General features: G+C 41.9%; 2 protein-coding genes across 7 annotated transcripts in view; one reads left to right on the forward strand and one right to left on the reverse strand.

Annotated features, from left to right (window-relative positions):
* IDUA (alpha-L-iduronidase) overlaps positions 1-22,195 on the reverse strand; it is a 56,235-nt gene that overhangs the window by 10,386 nt on the left and 23,654 nt on the right. For all 4 annotated transcript variants that reach the window (XM_009687576.2, XM_068927599.1, XM_068927597.1 and 1 more), the window contains 8 exons: positions 6,028-6,110; positions 5,303-5,410; positions 4,580-4,675; positions 3,810-4,012; positions 3,220-3,399; positions 2,222-2,438; positions 1,402-1,617; positions 669-790 (listed from right to left, as the gene is read on the reverse strand). In XM_009687576.2, coding sequence (XP_009685871.2) covers positions 669-790; positions 1,402-1,617; positions 2,222-2,438; positions 3,220-3,399; positions 3,810-4,012; positions 4,580-4,675; positions 5,303-5,410; positions 6,028-6,110 — 1,225 coding nt within the window. The remainder of the gene's footprint in view (positions 1-668; positions 791-1,401; positions 1,618-2,221; positions 2,439-3,219; positions 3,400-3,809; positions 4,013-4,579; positions 4,676-5,302; positions 5,411-6,027; positions 6,111-22,195) is intronic.
* SLC26A1 (solute carrier family 26 member 1) overlaps positions 1-22,195 on the forward strand; it is a 42,630-nt gene that overhangs the window by 5,439 nt on the left and 14,996 nt on the right. The window contains exon 2 of one of the 3 annotated variants that reach the window (XR_011137801.1): positions 11,290-12,747. The exons of the other annotated variants lie outside the window; for them this stretch is intronic. The gene's annotated coding sequence lies outside the window, so the exon portion shown is untranslated. Of the gene's footprint in view, positions 1-11,289; positions 12,748-22,195 lie in introns of those variants that run through there. 3 annotated transcript variants of the gene reach the window in all.

Here is a 22,195-nt window from a genome sequence, read left to right on the forward strand (position 1 = left end):
CATGCTGCTCACATATTCCATCAGGAAGCAGTCTGGTCATGGGTTTTCTCAGTAAGAGGAGAAATCTGAGAACTTATTGCTCTGTCCCCGCTACTGTGAATTCAGAATTGGTGAAGGTGAAGCAAAACAGCAAGCCTCCCTAAGAGACCCTGAGAGAGGCCAGGAGGAGAGGCCAAGTGTCTCCTGAACTTGCTCTGAGTAGTTTCCATCTCAAGGGGCTATGTGCACTCTATAACAGAGAAGGTGTTTCATTCTCTGTTGAGGCAATCTGACCAGTCCTTAACCCACACAAGGCCAGGTGACTTGTTAGGGGTGACTGAGAACAGTAGTCTCAAAGCTCGAGGAAGTTTCACAGCAGAGGTGGAACTTGCTCCAGAGCAGTTCTGCCTCCTTAGCTGAGGGTAGGCCAGTCACTTTGCCAGGGGCAGCAAACAGTGAAGAAGCTGGTGCTCTACATTTAGTCTCTTGTGTAACAAGAATGTAAAGGTATCATCAGCTGTCTGTAAGCTACACTTCTCTGCAAGTCCATTTTAACACATATACCTGAGATGTGCATGACTGTGGATTAAGGAAATCCTGAGCACCTGATGTCTCGTCTGCTTAGCTGTAGCTACCAATTCACAGGCAGTTTACCCATTATGACGTTTCAAGCAAATACATGCTCATACCTCAGCATCCCTTATTTGCTGGAACTGTTCTGGGGAAGGAAAGTCAGGGCTTCCTAGTTTTTTCCATATCAGGTAGGGATTGGTTTGCTTGTTGTCCAGATAGTATGTCACATAGACCAGCTCTTCGGGAACACAAACAAAAGAGAGTAAACCTTTCACTTAGATTTAAAGACTGCCAAGAATAAATTTAGCAGAAAATGTTGAAGTCTACCTTCTCAAAAATGATTTCAGCACTTCGGAGCCTGGCTTCCAGTCACGAGCTTGGGGCTAGCACTCTTGAAAAGCCCTACAACTCATATTTTCTAGCTTAAAGTTCAAGCTATTGCTTCCATATCCAGAATAGAAACCGTCTCGTACATTCATAGCTGCTGCACATATCTCTTGGACAATTGTGTAATCATGTGGTCACGTTGGCTACCTTGGAGTGACCTCAGCAGAGGAACTGTTGCTTGGAAACATCTAACCAAGGAAACTGAGATGGATAGCTTTCTGAAAAGGTAGCATTTGCAGCTCCATTACAGGCAGGGACAAAATGTAGGCATTAGGAAAGAACCTTTCCTAGTAGCACAGCATCAGATGTGAGAAAATCTCAGCAGAGCCCAAAAGACTGAGAGTTATAGTTTGCAAATGCAAGTCTCACTCTTGCCATGAAATGCAATCCTGTAGAAATGCTTCAGCATATGTTATCTCCTAAGGATCAACGACATGAGCTGCCTACATGGTGCTTGCTTACCTTCAAGTTTGGGGAAGTGGGTAGCGTTCACAGTAACAGTACTGATGTTGAGTGAAGTCCTGTTATCTTCACTTATATATATCAGTAGAGCAGCTTGCCAGCTGTCCGAGGGCTGCTGCTCAGCTGGGGTGTGCACAGATGCCAGGACACCGACTGTGCTGTTCTCTGTGCTTTTGGCTTCACAGCTGTTTACTTCTGCAAAAATCTGCTTTTCTCCTTTAAAGAAATCGAACAACTCTTTAAGCACCACTGCTAGTCAGTCCAACTTCTGATACAGCAAAGAGCAAAACAAGGGGTGAGCTGTAGGTTGAACTGTGCTCTAGCCGATTTTACCAGGGATAGCATCAATCAGGCTTATGGGTGGTTTTTACAACTGCAGAGCACCCACCTACTATGGCAGTTCTTTTGCTTAACTGCTCATTAGGCAGAGTCTAAGCATGTAACAGTGAAATAAGACCTCCCTTTAGTATGCTGGATAGGTCTTCCAGGTATGAGGGTTTCTTAAAGACATCTGCAGCCTGAAGTGATGGCACACGAGGGAAGTAATAATCCACAGAAAATGAGTGGTTGGCATACAGGGGGTATAAACAACGTAGTAGGATTAATTAAAGGGATGACAGACTGTCAGGAAGATCTCCTGAGCTAATAATTTCCCAGAGGAAATGAAAAGTTTATTTCTTTAACACTCACGGCCAGCAAACAGAGAGTAGGGGAAATTCTGCTTTTGCTGGGGTGAGACAGATGAAATAATATCTCTCAGACACGAAGCTTGACCGTAGGCAGGATTATTGATGTGCTTTTTAATTGGTGGTTACTATACCTAGCAGTGCCAGTAAGCCCATGACAGTCAGCACTGGTTTCCGCACCATCTGGACGTGTGGTGGCTTTGTATTGTTCATCTGGAACCGTGCTGTCAGAGTTCGCTGTGTGAAGTAATGGGGGTAGTAGCTCATGAAGGCATTGTCATTACTCAACAAAGTATAATTGATGGTGTTGTTAGGTTTGGAAATGAGCAGGTTTTGATGCTGGATGATGACCTGCAAAATCACAGAGAAGGGACTTTACCCTGGAGGAGATCGAAAAAATGCTTGAAGCCTTGTTTTCAAAACTTTTTATCGTATTGAAAAGAGTTGTCATACTGTCATTTAGAAAAGTCTGAAGAACTAACCCTGTTTCTCACAGTTTTTACAGAAACTATTTATTTAGTGATAGTTTATACGTGTCATTGAAGCATTTAAGTATATACGCAGTTTAGCCAGTAAAAAGCCTCTGAAATGACTACTTCCTGACTAGTAGTATGCACAAATTATTAATATATTTCCGTAGCTACTGCACTACAAAAGTGATATTCCTCTGGCTTGAATATGAGGTTAGTTATCTGGATTTACCAGGTGACCGTGAGAAACTAAATCTGAGTGGTTCTCCAACTCTGCAGTTACTTTGTGGCTGTCGCACTAGTATCCCTCTGGTAGTTGGGAATAACGGTCAATAGAAACGAGGTGACAGTATTTATGGAGAGAGAATGTGTGTGCATAGTGTTATCAGCGGGATCTAACTAGGGGACTGTACACAACTTCCGACACATTCTGCAACACATGGAAGGCTAGTTCTTGGGGTTTTTCTAAGGGAAGATGAGGAAAATTAATGCAAACTAAATAAAGCTACAGAGAACAGACTATTTGGAGAAAATCCAGCTGCTTGGTTCTTTCTGGCTCTATTTCTCTGACTAGCCATTTAAAAACTGTAAGTCTACTTCTGCAACTGCATTAGTGCTTCAGGAGACTCTACCGTGACAAGACTGTCAGTGAACTGAGTTACCTTTACGACCATAGCTGCGTAGGTCACATCAGCTCGCCATAGCTGCGGAACTGACCATCCAACCATCGGATCTGCTTCATCATTGTATATGGGAACAGAAGTAAAATTTGGAAACAGCTTCTGAATTTGCTCAATTGCTTCTACTTCTTGTTGCAAGATGTAGAGCGAACTCCCACCTCCCTGCAACAATATTTTATATCTGCTTAGTGAAAGCAAGAAAAGAGTGGCAAATGTACAGTATTCTCTGAAAATATGTTCCTGGGATTTTGGAAAAGCTGTGGACCAGATGGAATTAGAAATTGTTACCTAATCCATCACAGCATGTGGTGTTTGGAGGAGCTCCTTCTAAAAGATAAAACGAAAAAGAAACAGAGGAGTTGTTTTCACCCGGGAATAAGGCACAGGCAAATTTGCTTTGAGTTGAAATCTTTCAAGTGGATACCTTCAAACACTCTTTAGAACAGGTAGGTATGCTTCCTGCTATAGGCAGGACACTCATCTGACAGTCACTTCATAAATCAGAATGAAGTCCAATTTGACACTCAACTGAGCAAGAAACAGCTTCCTTTAAACTGAATTTTTGGACTGACCTTCTTATGGAGAGAGATGTAGTCCAGTCTTATGCCAGTCTCTCCTGTGAAGAAGTTGGTTCCATTGTAGCAATGATATAGAAGACTCCAGCATAGGGGTGACTTAGGGAAGGGGTGGAAGGAGTCTCCTGGCCCACCAAATTTCAATAGAGGGCTGGCTGCTCTTAATCCTTCTGAGCAAGCATCGTAATAGTTGAGAAACCCTGAAGTCCAAGCAGATGCATATACCAAAGATGATGACAACTCAAAACAGAATCTTCATTTAAAACTAAGGAGAGATGTTATAATTCTTTCTATTATTGCGCGCAATGTTCGGAAACATGTTCAATGAACCTCAGAAGCTGGGGCTACTCTTTTCTATGCACTGATGGCACCAGATATCAAAATCTCAGCTTCATTCAGGAGGTTCCTCCAAAGACCTTGTGAGGACAGGTTCCCAAAGGATGCATCAGTCAATAAACAGTTTTCCTCTAATCCCACCCCTACCCTCCTACCCACAATAACCCCATTTTATATCCAAATAATGAAGAGGGTCTTGTTAACGTAACTTTTATTCTGCTTCCCCTGTTCTGCTACCCCGATATTTATACTGATGTTTAAGCCAGGAAACAAGTGCCTGTTGTAGTCAGTAACGTCACCTTAGCAAAGCATACTTATTACACCTGGATGTTTCTTATCTATCTCATTTCTTTGCTAGTAACTCTGCTTTCTCCCTGTTTGCCCCCACCTCTCACATTATTAAAGTAGAAAGTGCTCCAAAACATGCTTACCTTTCACTGTCATAGACACATTATCAAAGTCATGGTGATCTGGTTCATTCCAAGTTTCAAAATTCCATTTAGCAACATGTTCCAATCCATATCTATCTGTATAAGAGGCTTCATTTAGCAGTGAGCTTCAGTTTTTGTACAGACAATTCCTATCAGTTAGTCATGTATTGCATGTGAGGTTTAGCTGCCAGAGCTACAACAGGGTGTAAATATTATTTATTTTTAATAGTCAGGGAAAGATGATTTTGGATGAAATATAGCAATATTTGAAAAAGATGAAAGGACCAACTAATAAAATTAGAGAGTGGGATGATGTGGATTATAGCCTTGAGGTTAGGGCGCTCGTCTAACCTGTTGGAGACCCAGGTTCAGGCTTCTCCATGGTTGGAGATGTTTGAATCTGTCATGTGAGGTTATCACGCCTTAGGGCAAACTGGTGGTTTATGGCCACAGCAACAAAAAGAAGTTAAAATTCAGTCCTCAGAAGCAGGCCGAGAGTGGTGCCCAGAAAACATTATTTGTTCAGGCTGCTGCTCTTGGGTCAGCAGAAAGGGGGCTATTGCCTCACTGGCTGTACTGGCATGAGTCTTCTTTCTCTTCTGAACTCCAGTGTTTTGCTATTGATGGCAACCCACAGAACTTCAGGAGGTAGTCAGAAGAAGGGATTACAGTAGGATAAATAGTCAGGCAGTTCTTTTTTTTTTTTTTTTTTTTTGAACTTACCTATGTATCTCCTGGCCAGAAGTCTAATCAAGTTCCTCCATCTCACTACCTGGTCTTTATCTTCAAAATCTTTAAAAAATCCGGATGGACTTCCCATCAATTCAAAACCTAACATAGATACAAAAGATTAGTTTCCTTTTTTGTGAATGATATTTCCTTTTGGTTAACTCAGGGGTATTGTATTATCTGACACTAACTGGTTAACAAAGAAGAATAGATAATGAAGATGCATCCATCAAATGGGATTTCTTTCCTGTTTCTACATGTTGTCTGCAGGCATATTTCAGATTTGAGGTTGCTCACACTTGTTTCTTATCGATGACATTACCCATAGTAAGACTTAAACCATAAATTCAAGGCTAAGTGGAACTTCAGCTGTTGCCTGTTTGTAAAAAATCAAGGGAAGCTAAATCTCAAAGATCTGCTTCTCTAGCCCCTTCCTAGGTACACAGTTTTCTCCCCTTCAGGAGATCTCATTTCACAATTCATATATCTCAGACTAGCGTTGAAAGTGACGTAAAAGCAGTAGGACTGTGTTGTCTTAATTGCCCCAACGGTGTTTTGTGCACAGAGTTTGCATTTACTTTGACCGAAGGCAAATGCAAGTAGAAAAACTGAATTTTGAACAAAATTATCTTTGGCTAAGCTCACTAAGAATTCTCTGATAATTGCACAATATGGGCAAAAAGATAAAGCAAGTTGTGGAGGAAGGCAGCTGCCCTTACCTGGAATTAGCTTATTCTCCCACAGGCGATCCATAAGGTTATCCAAGGCAGTAAAATTGTAGTGAAGTTTTCCATTTGCCACTCTGAAGTATACAGGTAACAGAAAACACAAACATAAATATCGTAGCAAAGGCAGCACTTAGTTGGAGATAATGGGTCAGATGACTGCATTCTTTCGCATCTCAAAATTGACACGTAGCTAGGGTTCTTGGGATCGGATACAAACTGCCTTCCGTTGTTCACAGTGCACAAGCCCGTTATTTTCTCTTGCCAAGCCCATGCTGTACTCCTCTCCCAGAAGGAGGAACAGAAGCAACATAATGAAGTTGATTAGTGCAGTTTTCAGCAGGGTGTGAGGTTCTCCAACTTTTTGTTGAAGTGAAATTCACCCACACTTTCTTTTGCTATCTTGCTATTTCGGTTTCCGTTTGATAACCTACTGCTAGGCCAGCTGGCTCCCACTTCAGCTCATAGGCAGTCTTTCTTAATGATTTTTAGTTTGCAATATTTAATATAGTTTTCTTAGTAGTACTACTTAGAGGTTTAGTCCCACCTGAAAATTAGCTTTCTTTTTCAGGGAGCACTGGATTTATCCACGTGATGACTGAAATTTTTACTTCAGCAATAGCATTGGCTTACTATTTCTCCTTTGACTCCCTGGATCTCAGGCTGCAGTTTATTTCCAGCTTGCATCTGTGTTGAAAGGTGAATCCTTTTAGTCAGGTTTGAACATTTGGGTTTAAAACCTTAAGAGTAGCTCCACGAAGTATTCCCTTTGCGTCAGTGAATTTTGCAGGAGCACAGTAAAATTCTGAGAATGCACCAACAGGGGAATACTAGAGTTCTTTTGTGCAGGGGCCGAAAACTGGGATTTGCAATTTGTCTATGCTACACTTGAAGCAAGATTTTAAATTCCTGGCTGGTATCCAGTGAAAACATATATAATGTGATGTGTGGGTTGATGTGTGTTTTCCCTTAGCTTTTGAACCGGTAGGCTGACGGGGTGGGAGAGATCTTACTAGTATGAAGTGCCAAACAGGAACTAAAAATAAATTTTTGTTGATAACATGCTGGTAATGAAATTTACTGCTATTTGGCACAAGTCTCAGCCTTGGCCTAGTATCCCGTGTCTGTCCTCAGTAGGCCCTGAGCAAAAGGCTTTGAAAACACCCCCGAGGTCAGGCCCAGCCCTCGTTGCATAGGAGAGCTGTTGAGGGTCTTGCCAGTGCATGTCAAAGCTGCTTTCTCCAGCCTTGCCACAGCTCCAAACCTAATTTCCCTGGTACAGCCTGGGCTCTGCCTCTACTGTCTTGCCTGCTGTGTAAGTGAGCTGCAGAAGTAATGACTGAAGTGTGATGGAAAAGGGAGAGGCAATCAATTATAGGGGCTGTTATCAGTGCTAGCAAGACATACTGGCCACGTAAGTAGGAGTGGGAGTGGGACAGTGAGTAGAGGATCTCTTAAATCACGGCTGGGTTCTGTGCTGCGATTCACAGCTTGTTTCTTTGTCTGCTCTTATTAGGGGAGGAGGACTCCAACCCTCTTAGGTTGAGCGCTCTTCCTCTGTGCTTTCTTGCCAAGCGAAGGTTTCAGTTAAATACCTGTAACAATAATCCTGAAATTCTGCAAGAAATAAGAAGGGCTAATAGAGTTGCCTAGTGAATAAAGAAGAGAACTGTGCCATCTGAAGAGGACAAAGTGCTGTCAGCATCTCTGATTGCTGTCTGGTGATGTCTGCTCTTACACATTCCTAACTGGCACGCTCAGAGGAAAACAGGGCAGGCAAAACAAAAGCAAACTAAGCCATATCTACTGTACCAACTCCATCTGTGATGTAACCAAGCACACAACACGGCCATGCTCTTTTGCCACAGACCTGAAGTTGTCCTTTCTCTTTTAAAATATGTCCTATCACCATGACAGAAATTGTCATGTCTGCAGCCACTGACAGGCTTACAGCTCCTGCCAGAGACAAATCACGCAGCTGCGAAAGAAGCACATAGCAGAAGAATATTTATTTACTTTAATATCCGTAACAGCATTATAGAAGTTACTCCTGAATTAAAGAACGGCTATTTGGAACTTTTCTTTTTTTGACTTAGAGATTAAAAGAGTCTAACAGTCCCATTCCAAAGTCCAAAGACAAATATTTTGCTGCAAAATGTAGTTCTGCTCCCTTAGATCCATTAACTCTATTTTGAGTTACACCCTGTGTTCTATTGAAATATTTGCTTACATACACACTTACAGCCAGTGAGCATAAGAATGATTAACTTTACTGTCTTGTAAAAACTTAATAACGTTGTTCAAATAATAGCACAGCAACAAGTGTCTTCCTGACTCCAGTCTAAGGTCTACACAGCACTATGTAAAAACACAAGTAAATAAGGTCCTAGCCTGTGCATGTATACTTAGGATCCAAGCCCATCTGTATTTTTCCTCCAGTGTCCTTTTAGGTAAAACATCTAAAAATACCACTGCTAACCATGACAGAAGTGATGGCGCTTTAGGTGCTGCATTACGTTTGTAAAAATAGAGGCCGTTTTATGAGAAACTTTTCTTCTTTGCAAATGGATTAGGCAGTATGCTCCTATTCATAAGCTGACTCCTTGAATGATATGATTATCACCTTCACAAATCTTGACCTTACTCTTACCCATGCTACTCTACCTATGTGAAATTGAAGCCTGGTTTTCGCTTTCTTTCAAGAGCTAGATAAGACTACTCTAATTTGAATTGCATGGCTGCGTGACATGAGGTGTTCAGAAGCAGACTGCCATGAGCGAGGCACAGCAGTAATGTTAGAAGCTGGTATTATTTCCAAACACTCTGCACGGCGAAACCTTGGCTCAGGGGTCAGGCTGCCACCAGGAATGATATTAAATATAATTTTAGGACATTGATGAGCAGGTCAGAACTGTTACAATCCTGTAACAAGGTAAATCACTGACCCACGACAAACTGACTTGACACAGGCCAAGTTGTTCAAAACAGCTTTTTACATGTGACCTACAACCTGTTTGTGCAGTATCATCTGTCTGTGACCAGGCCCTTGGCAGCAAGCTCACAGACTTTTACTGGTGTTTTACCTTTTTTTTTGCTTGCTTCCTTTCTGACATCTTTGCTCTTAAGTAGCGGTCATGGGATGCCACTGTCTTCCTTCGTGAACAGGCAGAAGTCTGCGCCCTTGTCATTTCAGTTGAATGCTTGCCAAGCTCTGATTGTTCACTGTTTGCTGTTGAGTTTTTCTGATGTGGAGCAGCAACCACTCTCCCGACAACTCCTTCTGTGCCTGGCTTTGAAAAGTCCCTCCGCTGGGCTTTTTCTGGAAGACTTGCCAGATGAGGCCACTTCTTCAGTCATAACAAGTAACTGCACTCAACCATGTTTACAGGCATCCTGGCACCAATGCCTTAGCAAGCCTCAGGCCTGAAGTCGGTATACTCCTGAGACTGCTGCCTGCTATTGAAGTCTCCTTCCAGCCTTGGTCTGCCATGCTCTCAATATTTCAAACACATTTGCACGTGCTGTCTTCTGAGGGGGAGAGCCGTGTGGCGAACACCACAGCGAAGGAAGGTAGCCTCTGCAGTATCATGCAGTAAGACTACCAGGCTGTACTACTTTTTCATGCCACTGAACTGAAAGACTTTCATGCCACTGTTTAAACTGAATGAGTTTCAATTTAAACTCATTCACTAACTCAAGTTTCTTGGGAGGGAAGGGGTGAGCCAGCTTTGGTTGTCAATACTCTACATCACAGCCACATCTGCTCCATTTAGCATAGCTGTGGATTCCGCTGCCCAACCGGTAGTTACAGCTCCCACCATGCTCAGCAGGTTGCATCTCCTGCTTCTTTTCTGACCTGAGTTGATCCAGTCCAGGGATATTATGGCAAGTTCAGGAAAGCCAATGCACACACAGACATTGGACCAAATATCTTATCTACAAAGAAGAGATCAAGAAAACATAGGTAGGGAGTGTTCCTTTCCCGGTAATCCTCAGTTAAGTAATGAATCTCTGATAACCCTTCAAGCAAACTTTGCCAAACTTTATTATAATAATTTGAACAATAGTCCCTGGCATAGGAAACCTTGTGGCTGATCCCATGTAGGCAGGTCACAGTCCCTGTTTAAGAATTCAAAGGTGCCATGTGGCATGACTATCACTAGAAGTATTTTGTTAAGGAGAGTTTTATCTAGCCTAGTATTGATAGGGCCAGCAAATACACACACACACACACACACACACACACACATCGTATGTATATGAGAACAGGGCCTTTCTTATCCTTACATTCACACTCAGCTGGTATCACGTCTCTCTTTGCTTTTCTGGTGGACACAGTTACCTCCACATCAGAAGCTGACCAATGACTGATAATTTGGCTTGCTTTCATCAGTGTCTGAGAACAGCAGCAGCGACAGGGCCAGACCTGTCCATTGCCTGCCTGCAATCTCTCTTCTGGTGGATTGCTTGTAATGCTTCTAAAATCAGTCCTAAGAGAGCAGAGCCTGCTTACATCTCTGCTAGGAGCTTTCGCCGGGAAAGACTGCTGGACCAGTGGCAAATGCAGCCAAAAAATAGGGACAGAAAACCAGCACAATGTGTTGGCAACGGTGAGGTGCAAATAATGCCTTTGCAGTAAGCAAAAATTTTCATTAGGGTAGTAGCTGACCTAAGAATTGAAAAGCACACTCCATAATGGAGCTACCCAGAAAAGGTCTGTGCTCCATGGGACGCTTTCTCTGTCACAGTTTTACTCAGAGGTAAGTAGAAGGGTTAGCTGCAATGCAGTCTGAGATACCAGGCACCCTGCTGTGTTGTCAGCTGAGATAATAACCATATTACATGCTAGTGTTAGTTTGACCGGGATGCTTAGCTGTGTGCCAGACCGTCTTTGTCCTGCCTGGTAATCTGGTTCATGTAAGCATCCACTCCCTTGGGCACAGTGCCAGCACCTGTACTGTTGGTCTTTGGCTGAGTAACAGTCACTGTTGTTTTGATGAGTATAAATATGTATAATAACTAAGTGCTCCTTCTCAAGAGTAAACAATTGTTGCTGTAAGTGATTACTGTGAGGACCGTCCTTAAATAATAGTGTCCCAAGGAACTCCTTACTGCCTTACAACTGCCCCTGATGCCATTTTAGAGATCGTGAGACTCCAGAACAGATGCTACACATACAATGAGCCAAGTTGAAAAAGGTGTCCCTCTCACCTAGAGGGGAGTTCAGTGTCCAAAGCTGACTCTCACTCTTTGCAGGTGAAGAGAGAGCTGCTTCTGGGGGATGTTCACTGGAAGGGTGTAAGCACCGATAACCTATACCCGTTTGATCTCCTGCTGCTACCTCGTTCTCCAGAACGTCTTCAGAAGCAACCGTCTCTTTTTCTGTAGCCGCGGGAGCAAGCTGTGGAAGTGGGACTGTGGCATATGAACTTTGGGGCTCAGCGTCTTCGAGATGACGGTCAAGAGCTCTGGATAGGACATGTTAGCAGGTTTATCTTCTCTAAGACAGCAACGTGTTGTCTCCAAGTCCCTCCTACCACACAGAAGGGTCCTACTGCTTTGTTTTTCGCTTGGTTTTTGGCAGCTATGAGAAATGAACTGGAGCCAGTTTAAAGTTCAGGCTGTTGTAAAGACTTTGCTCCAAAACCACCAAGTGTCTACATGAGCACCTTGTTCTGCTGAGTATTTAGAAAAATACTCCTGACCTTAAAAGGGGGTCCTAAGGGACTGCTAGCGTTATGGAACTTACTCCTCAGGTATATGAAGGGCAGAATATATCATTAGCATTCACCTTCCCAGAGGCTGCCTTCTCAGCAGTTATTGCTTCAGGTTTCCTCAACGTCAACCAAAAAAAAACTACTAAAACACTACCTGAGGTTTGAGCACAAGTTCATTAATGGATAACTATGAAATCACCAGGCTTGTGGTTTATTAATAAACACCACTCTGCCTTCTGAACTCAGTGAAAGCTGACAGTATGGCATTCACTCGCATCAGATCTACTTGTACCATGTGCTTGCTCCACTTGCTTTTCCTTCCCATGATCCCGTCAGCTACAGTAAATCTGGGTCCTTCTCTGAGATTCCCCTGTCCCAAAATACCCGTGATAACCTGAGGAGCTGGATGGAGCCTTTTGTAGGTTCTTAAACTCTGGCTCTTCCTGCTTTGCAGGGAAAACACAGCCTATGATTTTCACAAAGGCTCTGCAGCCCAAATTAGCTCCTCATTCTGAGTTTTTTTCACAGCTGCAAGGCCAAAGAGTACTGCACCCACCCTTGAGAACTGCTGTATTTTATCACTTCCACTTTTATTAGCAGTAAGGCTTATCTGCATTTGCTTTTCAATTATATCATTTGTGTAAGCAGGGATCAAAAGTCTGCATGTTTTATAGGCAGACTGGCATGGCTTCTGTACAGGCAGAATGCCAAAGACTTCAGTCCACGCTTTGCAGCTCTCTGAGGGCAAAATAAGGCCTGTTCTATGCATGATTAGGTTTCCCTGTAGAGTGAGTCAGCCAGCCCAGCAATAAGAGGAGGATGCATTACAAAAACTGCACAGCCAGGCAGCATCCAGCCCCTGCTGATGTCAGAGCTTGTCACAGTTAATCCATCCACACAACCAACCAGCACGATACATGCACATAATGGAGGAGGGGTAGGAATCTTTGTGGTTTAGGAACAAATTGGCTTCATACATGCAAAACATAACCTCTGTTTTTTATTGGAAACTACTGTTTCCTCTATGAGCCAGCTGGCCAGCTGGAAGGCTGTGCATTCAGCTGAATCTTTTTTTTTTTTTTTTTTTTTTTAGAATATATAAAGAACAGAATGGACTTTGATTTATAGAGCATCTTAACCAGCTTCTTTCCTCTTTAAAATCAGCATTATTTGACTTTTACTTTGCAAATTAACTCACAAAATCATTATTGCGATATGGCTAAATCTGACATGCACACAAATGCGAGCAAACAATGAACGCTCTCCAGCTAATAGGAATTGTGGCCTATGATTTACCACTTCTTACTCAGCCTGCTTCTGTGAGCACAGTCTCAGTCCTTCTTTCAGCAATGTGCGTGCTGTGTGTGAGGGGAAGAGAGAGAGAGAGGCAGACAAAGCATCAGCAGCTCCCTGTGCAGAGGTGAGTTAGCTTGCCAGGAAAATATTCTTAGTCTCCTGTGTCTCCTTCCCCCACCTCTCCCCAAAATTTAAAACAAATTCAAGATGTGAAAGGGGAAACAGGCTATGAAAGCACAGCAATCTGGCAATAGGGTAAGGTATTTTATAATGTCACCTCCAGACATGTGAGCTTATCCAATCAGACCATCTAAGCATGGATAATTTAAATATTGATAATGAGATCTGTTGTGTCTACATTCATTTATGAAGGCAAGTAATCAAATAACGATAAGCAGAATCCAGCAGCAGGATGCTTTTTGACTGGTTCTTCAATATAAATTTAAAGGCACTTTGAAAACGAGGCTCAGTCAATATACGTGAGCTTGGCTGCTAGAGCTGTCCTTTCCTTCTGATTAGGTTCGGTTTATGCAGGCGATTTGTACCTGCGTAACCCATGACTAAAGGAAAATGTTAACTGTGGTTTTAAGTTGTCTTTGCTGACGACATTTAAAAATGATGTCATCTATAAGCAAACATTCTGGAGAGAGGAGGTGGGGAGACTAAATCCATAATGAAGTTTAAAGGGTGAGTCGATGCACAAAGGATGACGACCAACTGCTAAAACCAGTTCGAGTCAAGCTCCTTTTGGCACTGCCAAGGAAAGCTGTCACTGAACTTTTCCTTCAAAGAGGCAACTGAACCGTTTTCTGTATGCATCGAGCATCCTAACTCAGGCATCCAGTCTAATATTTCCTCTTTACTGCAAGGATTCTCCAAGGTACATAACTGACTTCTTATCTTCGGGTCCCATTTCACAATTGCTATTGTCAGTTCCTCAGTTTCACATCTTTGTTATCTGTTTGCGCTCATTACTTTGCCTGTTGGCTTTATGTGACAATATAGTCCAAAAGTTTGCAAATCACAGTATAGTGTAGGACATACCTTATCTACTGTCCCATCCCAAGGAGTGTGAGTGGTTGCCCTCCCTTGAAAAGGGCTGCTGCCAAGTATGCAACAAGAACTGATTTCAACAGTGTTCTACTAAGTACGTTCCGTACGTCCCACAAGCACCCAGCACGCTCGTAGGTTTCACTCATATGCTGCAATTGGATCTGAAACATTGTGAAATTTTTCAACTTTTTCCATCTTAATGTTCTCAAAACCTATTTCCACTTGGTGAGATGTGTAGTGAGGAGCCTCTAATTCGACACTTTTTAAAAACAGTCTCTGAAAACTAAAAACATGGAACTAAATAATGATGGTGTGAAAATTTACAGCTAGCCTTCTCAGCTTATGTACTTCTCTAATGTCTACTTGAAGTAGAGATAGTTTGTGGTGTCTAATTAAGTCTCGCTGCTCCTTGATCTACTTTGCCTGACAGCTATTCTTTCAGGTATGTCTTTCTACAACAATTCCTGTCTGCCCAAAGGCAATCATCTCAATAGTATGTCCTATTTCAATATGTCCCTAATTTGCAAAATGAAAAATAGAAAAGGTCTTCACTAACTGATACTGAGTTCGTTTCCTATTTTACTCACGTTTGATGACTTATGATGGTGGAGGATATGTCAAGCTCTCCTTGCTCTTAATCTGTAAGAATTTATGTGATAAATCGTTTCTGGATACTTCAGAACTGATAAATGAGTGCTATAACCCCATCTGGAAAGAGCAACTCTTTAAATGGCAGTCCAGTGTCACCTCTTGGCTCTTCATTATAAAAATGGCAAAATCTCTTAAAGTCATGGAGATAAAACTAATCTATTGCATTTACAGACAGTTTTGAATGAGATATGAACCTGTAGCTCTCTACAGACTAAGAGCTGCTAATTCTACTCCAAAACTGTTCTTCGCATTAAAAAGTAGACTAGCAATATATTATTAAATACGGTAATGAAAACTCTTCCACTCCATGCTTTTCTTTGGTTCATATATAGCTCTTTTTTCTTCTTTCTTCCCCCGTCCCAAACAACAGCTGCTGGTACCGAAAATATCTTCCTTTTCACTATAAAAGTGAATTATGTTCTGTACTTATGAAACATAAAAATTTAACTTATGGTTAGTAAGGAGTGCTTTAATTTTTCTGCACACAGTAATAGGCTTTGAGTATCCAGTTAAGAGCGTGCATGAATGCAAGGAACAGGTGAAAGAAACGTTCCTGAGAGACTATCCTTGCTACAGTAAATTTGCCTCTAAGATTTAAGAATGTTAATAGTAATGTTCTTGGTAAGCTTTTCAATAAGCAGGCTTTGGTTCCACAGTTCTGGCTTTTTAGGGTTGAAAATGACAAAAGGAGAGGATACCATGTGCCAAGGTACTAACTGCTATGAGCCCTGTTACCCTTGCGTATTTTACAAGTAAATTCCACAATGATAGCCTCCAGTCTGGGCAACATCTTCCTCTTAGGAGAGATTTCATTCTCCCAGAGGAGCTGAGTGTTGGGAAAGTCTGTAGGTAGATCTTCTTTTTTTGAGGGACCAAATCATTGGAAGTAATTTTCAGTCAGTAAGACCGATTCTTGACAACTGTTACCTAGGACATCAATTCTGGGAACAGAACAGAGTGCCATCAAAACAACAGATCATTTGTTTTGCAGATAAAAGCACACAAGCAGACAAGTTCTAGCATTTTACACTCGCTAGCACCTGAAGGTATGTAAATTCTTCCTATTAGCCAAGCCCCCTCTATAGTGTATTTTAACGAAAATCCTTTTCCAAAGGGCACATCTACATGAACCACCATAGGCAGTTCAAACTATGTAGGACGGTTCCACATACTGCCTATCCTAGTCCTGATTAAGGTAGGATTTTTTTTTTTTTTGTCTAAATGAAGCAAATATACAAAATTCCTGGAGGAATTTTTGTATATTAAAGCAGGAACTGCACCTCTATTTGATCTCCATGCAGGACAACAGGCTCTATTAAAACAAAAGCAGGGATGAGTAAGAAGGCAGAGATTACTGGTCCCTGGAGAAACTTCACGCTTGCACAAGCCAGAAAACTGAATCTGTACTTTAATGATTTTAACCTTATCTGTTACCTGTAATTACACCATGCAGGACAAAGATCTTTTCTAGTATTACAATTGTTTACGTTATCTGACTGTAAATACCGATGGAGTAATATAATTGGACAGACCCAATCTACACCACAACAGAAGTTGTAATCTCCTCTGTAGAAAGCTGTGCTCCTGAGAAAGTGTGCTACTGTTGAGAGACTATTGCAGCTACTCTCTGCTTTTGGTGAGTGCTATACAACTGGTTCTACATTTGCAGTGGGAAACAAGAGGAATGCCTAGTAAAAGTTGGTCTTACTCAGTTTTGAATATACACATTTGCACTGAACTTGCTAGATTTCAGTTTCTTCTGTCGGCAGGGACTACAGAAGACATTTTTAAAAAAACATCAGTAATATGTTTTTCTCCTCCCATACATACACCTTTTTCAGCTGCGCTGGAAATCTGCCACAGCTAGATAAGGGATATTAAGTGCAGCATATAAGTGCTTTTAAAAGTGCTGGAAAACCATACCAGAGTGTTTTCCCAGGTGACGCTGGCAGGGACATGGGGGAAAAGTTATAGATTTTTACTTAACAAATTCTGTGCTATGGGAAGGATTTAGATAACTGGTTTTACTTTCTCTTCTATGGACATACTGTAGACTTTGTAGCTTTTATTCTGTTGTTGCAAGATCTGAAAATCACACTGGGATGTTGGGGGGAGACAGTTGTGCATGAGTGGAAGGAGGGAGCAGAAGCTAGGAGCTGTAGAAGGATTTTCTATAGGTTGTTTTGGGCTGATTTTCTACTACATGGTTGTGGTGGCTGTTGCTTTCCACAATCAAGATGGTTCAGTAAAGCACTTCAAAGAGTCCGCCTACTTTTCTAAGATATTGCTCCCTTTACCTTTTCCTCCTCGGTTCTGCATTGTTAGTGCACTGAAATAACATAACTTGACTGTGAAAGCATTGGAGGACACTGACAAAAGGACTCTATAGTGGATGCATACTTCTAGTGCTCCCGTCTTTCTTATGACACCGCAACCAAACTTTGGCAGCCGTTCTGAATGATGTCTGGGCCCAAGTTTGAGTATGTTGTACTTATACTTTGCCCTGAAACTGTAAAGAGAACATCTTTGACATTAATCAGTGTCTGAAGATAATAGCTAATAGCTTTATTCGTGAATGCTGAGGGGGTCTGGAATGTATCCTGCCTTTGGATGTTTCAGTGCTGTATTTACTGGATCCTTGTTCTCAGCTTTGATTCTGGTGTTGGACCATCCGTGGAGCTCTTGAAGAGTGCCTGCCGTTCCAGCCACTTTGCAAGTGTTCATAATTCCAGCAGTAAGTGATGACACTAGCTACTGGTTCTCTTTAGACATATAAAAATCAGCATAATTAATGATATTTCATATTATATGTATAGCCTTACATATAAGTTACTTTGTTTATAGCTAACTAAACTTGCACCTGTGTGCAAAACATAGTTGTATTGGACTGTCATGTGAACATGCTATCGTTTTCTGAAAAACAGAACACTTGTTTTATGGTGGGACTTAAAAGGCTCACTATTCTTTAGAGAAATATTCCTCATTTCCAGTGAATCAGCAGTTCAGTCTAGACATCAGTCTAAACATTTCATTTCCTCCCAAAACAACAACTCTTAAGCTTAAAACAGTTATGTGGCAAAAAGCAGAAAAATACCACTAATTCATCACAGTGCACTGGGAAGTCTTCCTCTCTGCTTTTCTACATTTAAGCAGTTTCCTTAAATGTTTCACAGCAGTCATTCCTGTGACGGTGCTGCTGCTGTTTGTAGTTTCCTCATGCATCCTGGAGTAATGCAGCCACGGAGTACGCTGAGTCTCTCCTTCCCAGCTTCTGGCCTTGAAGCATTAGTGAGTTTGAGTGTTGGTTTAAATTCCAATTGGCAAACAAACAGTTTTGCTTGGCAAGTATAAACTATCCTACAGGTCAGCAAACAGACAAAGCTAGAAGGTGCTTGACTGTATTCATTCAGCAGCAGAAGACATTCAGATGAGGAAATCAGTTCAAAGGTGAGGGAACTGAGTAAGTTCTGCTGTCCTAATACTGTCCTGACTGAGCATGCAATCAGTAGATAAACTGGCCAGCTAGGAGATAGCACCCAGAAGAACCAGAAAGAATGGCAGAAACAGAATGCTCTGGTCTCTGTTCCATAGAAACAGCATGTAGCGCCACCAGACGTTTTCTGTCTGAGGCATCCCTTTCAGTTTTTAAAAAAACTAAGCTCCAATAAAATGGGAATTGAAGCAGTACTGAACTGCTTTTTTTAAGTTCGCTAATCATTATGAAAGAAGAAATAAAATCGTACAGTATTACAAGTAGAAGCACCAACTGGAAAGCTTAGTATTGTGTTTACATAAATTGTCCTCTGCAGATCAAATGACTTTGGTTTATTAGACGCAACACATGGTCCCTACGGTATAAAGGTACGTTGCATACTAATTTGAGGTTTAAGGACATTTTAATTGATGCAGACATTAGACTTAGGGTTTTTTTATAATTCATTGCATTTATGGACTTCAAAAAAAATTACAGAGAATGAAGAACAAGTCTATTTCCCTTGCACTAGGTACTTTTGAAGATTTGATGTTATTGACTGTAGCCCAATAAACAAGCACTTTTAACCTTCTCAGTATGACTAATTTTACAGTGCACTATAACTTTTTTCAAGTACATAAATACGTTACCAAATATGAATTGTATATAATAATGCTGTGACTTGTTCTGAAACCTCTTGAAATCCTCAAGTAAATGTGACAACAAAGCCACATATATTTTCTCCTTACCACACTGACTTTACAAGTGCCCTCAGGTGGATTTGGATTTTAACCTTTTGCGGTTCTTAACCCAATGAATATTAGGCATCTGAACATAAGTCTAAATAGGAAGCCATACAAAAGAAAACAAGCTGTAAACTCTCAAGTAGTGGTTAACGGTCAGAATCTTTTTTTTTTTGAATGTACTTTCTGTTCTCAAAGCTAAGTGTTTGTAGCATGTCTTTCAGCCATTTCAGCCCATTACGATTGCTTCTCAAATACAAAATTAAGCATTTGACACAGAAAGGCCTTTTAGAACTCAGTCCTGTTTTGTTAGCATCAGTGGAATTCAGTTAGAACGCTAGGATCTACCTCGGTTAGAAATTACTGTTGGACTGAAGCTTTGATTAATACCTTCATGCTATGGAGGTGAACTAGCATCTCTGCTATTAAAGCTCTGCTGAACCTTCTGCTGGCAGGACTTCTGTATGTTAAGTAAAACTCGTTTATTATAAAATCCGGTTTCTTCAAAATTGGACTACTCTCACAACTCCTGGAGACAGAATAAAAGATTGCTTTATTTTGTCCCTTTTTTCTAATTTGGAATTATCCTGTCCAGAGATACCTAACTTCCATTCCTTCTGTTCCATGACTAGGTACTGGCATTGTAAATAGTCTTTAAATATTTCAAAATTTCATTTCAAATTTTCTTTATTTGCAATTTTTTTTTTAATTTTTATGCTAGCTTGAAGCAAAACAAAGTTATAAAATTACAACTGTTTCAGTATGTTCAGGGTCAAATGATAACCTAAACATCCTTTAGTACTCATTAAGCCAAATATTTGGAAAGGTGGTGTTGGAGAGAAATGCAGACAGGTCTCTTTCAAAAAAATGTTTAGTGAGGGGCAGAGCCCAAACACTTTGCAGCTATGATTGCAAATATGATCCTAATGGAAATAGATTGAGCAGACAAACTCACTTTGGTCCTGAAGCAGATGGCATGCAAAATTTTAGAGGTCATTAGAGATGACGACTCTTGGTTTTGAGGAGCAGGTAATAAAATGGATGGAAGGACAAATTTGAGAGACAAAGTTTTCTTTATATGGCTTTATCTTCAAGAGAGAAACAACACCTGAAGAGAAATGAACGGAAGAAAAAAAAGCCATTTTCTATTCCATGAAGCCCAGGGCCAATGAGACACAATACTCTTCCAGTCTTAGGCAAGCAAAATTCATTATGCGGATAAGCACCCCAGTGCATCCCTATTATGCGTACAATTCGCTTTAAGAGCTACCTTGGGAATGGCAAAGGGACAGATCTTGACAGTTGCTTGTCCAAGGCATTTTTGACAAGGCTTTCTACAACAAAGGGGAAAGAGAGGACTTTGTTCAGATTTAAAGGAAAATTTGGGGATGAGAATGCCATAACTAATGTCAGCAAGTTTGAATTCTTGGTAACAGCCAGTAGAATCTAAGAGAGTGGTTTAACACCACAGAGAAGACGTGTTTCCCTTTCTGTTCCACCTTTATCTTTGGGTTTTGATTTTTCATTAACATCATTTTCATGGGGGTTTTTCTCCCTTTTTTTTCTTTTTTTTAAGCTCTTTTTTTTTTGAGCTGGGATAAAATGATGGATATGATAAGCTGACGGAGCAACTAATCCTGAAAGAGAGTTGGTGGAAATGATAATTTGATGGGGCAGCTCATCCTGGGTACCATTTCCAGACACCTGAAGGACAAGAAGGTGATCAGGAGTAGTGAGCATGGATTCCCAATGGGGAAATCCTACTTTACCAACCTGATAGCCTTCTGTGATGGGATGACTGGCTGAGTAGAGGGGGCAGGAGCAGTGGATGTCATCTACCTTGACTTCCGTAAGTCTTTTGACACTGTCTCACACCCTCCTACACAAACTGATGAAGTACAGGTTAGATGAACAAGCAGTAAGAGGGACTGAAAACTGGCTGAATGGCCAAGCTCAGAGGGTTATGGTCAGTGGCGCAAAGTCTAGCTGGAGGCCACTTACTAGTGGTGTACCCCAGGTGTCAATACTGGGTTCACACTGTTCAACTTATTCACTGATGATCTGGATAACCGGGCAGAGTGCACCATCAGCAAGTTTTCTGATGATACAAAACTGGGAGGAGTGACTCAAACACCAGAAGGCTGTGCTGCCATTCAGAGAGACCTCAACAGGCTGGAGAGATGGGCAGGGAGGAGCTTCCTAAAGTTCAATAAAGGGAAGGGCAGAGTCCTGCACCTGGGGAAGAATAACCCCACGCACCAGTACGGCTGGCAAATAGCTTTGCAGAGAAGGCTCTGGGGGTCCTTGTGGACAATAAGTGACAGTAAGCCAACAACGTGCCATGGTGGCAGAGAGGGCCAATGGGATCCTGGGTTGCATTAGACATAGCGTTGGCAGCAGGTCGAGGGAGGTGATCCTCCCCCTCTACTTAGGCCTGGAGAGGCCTCACCGGGAGTACTGTGTCCAGTTCTGGGCTCCCCAATACAAGAAAGGCTCCCACTGGAGCGAGTCCAGCCAAGGGCTACTAAGATGATGAAGGGACTAGAGCATCTGTCACATGAGGAAAGACTGAGAGAGCTGGGATGGTTTATCCTAGGGAAGAGAAGGCTCAGGGGGATCTTATCAATGGGTATAAATATCTGAATGGAAGTTGTAAACCAGATGGAGCCAGACCTCTTTCAGAGATGCCTCTTTTCATTGACAGGACGAGCGGCCACGGGCACAAACTGAAATACAGGAAGGTCTGTCTGAATATAAGAAAACACTTTTTAACTGCGAGGGTGACTGAGCATTGGCACAGGTTGCCCAGAGAAGTTGTGGATTCTCAGTCTTTGGAGATATCCAAAAGCTGTCTGGACACAGTCCAGGGTAACACGCTCTAGGTGACCCCGCTTGAGCAGGCAGGCTGGACTGGATGATCTCAAGGTCCCTTCCAGCCTCAACCACTCTATGAGTCCGTGAAAAGATCATGTTGGACCCGGTCTTCTGGAGATGTGCCTGTGCGTTGTACCCTTGCTAGCACTCCCTCTGCTGGCAGGGAAAGATGAACCATCTTTGACTGTCCAGCAACACAACCTTTTTGGGCCTTGCACTTCCCGTCTGAGGTTCTCATTCCATGCAACAGTCATGTTCCTGCTTGGCTGAAAACATACACATCTCCCAAAACCTTTATTTTGTAGGCCAGCATAATTTGACTGATAAGAATATCAAAAAGTCAGTGGCCCCACACT

This window comes from Struthio camelus, chromosome Z (genome assembly GCF_040807025.1).
Source record: "Struthio camelus isolate bStrCam1 chromosome Z, bStrCam1.hap1, whole genome shotgun sequence".
NCBI lineage: Eukaryota > Metazoa > Chordata > Aves > Struthioniformes > Struthionidae > Struthio > Struthio camelus.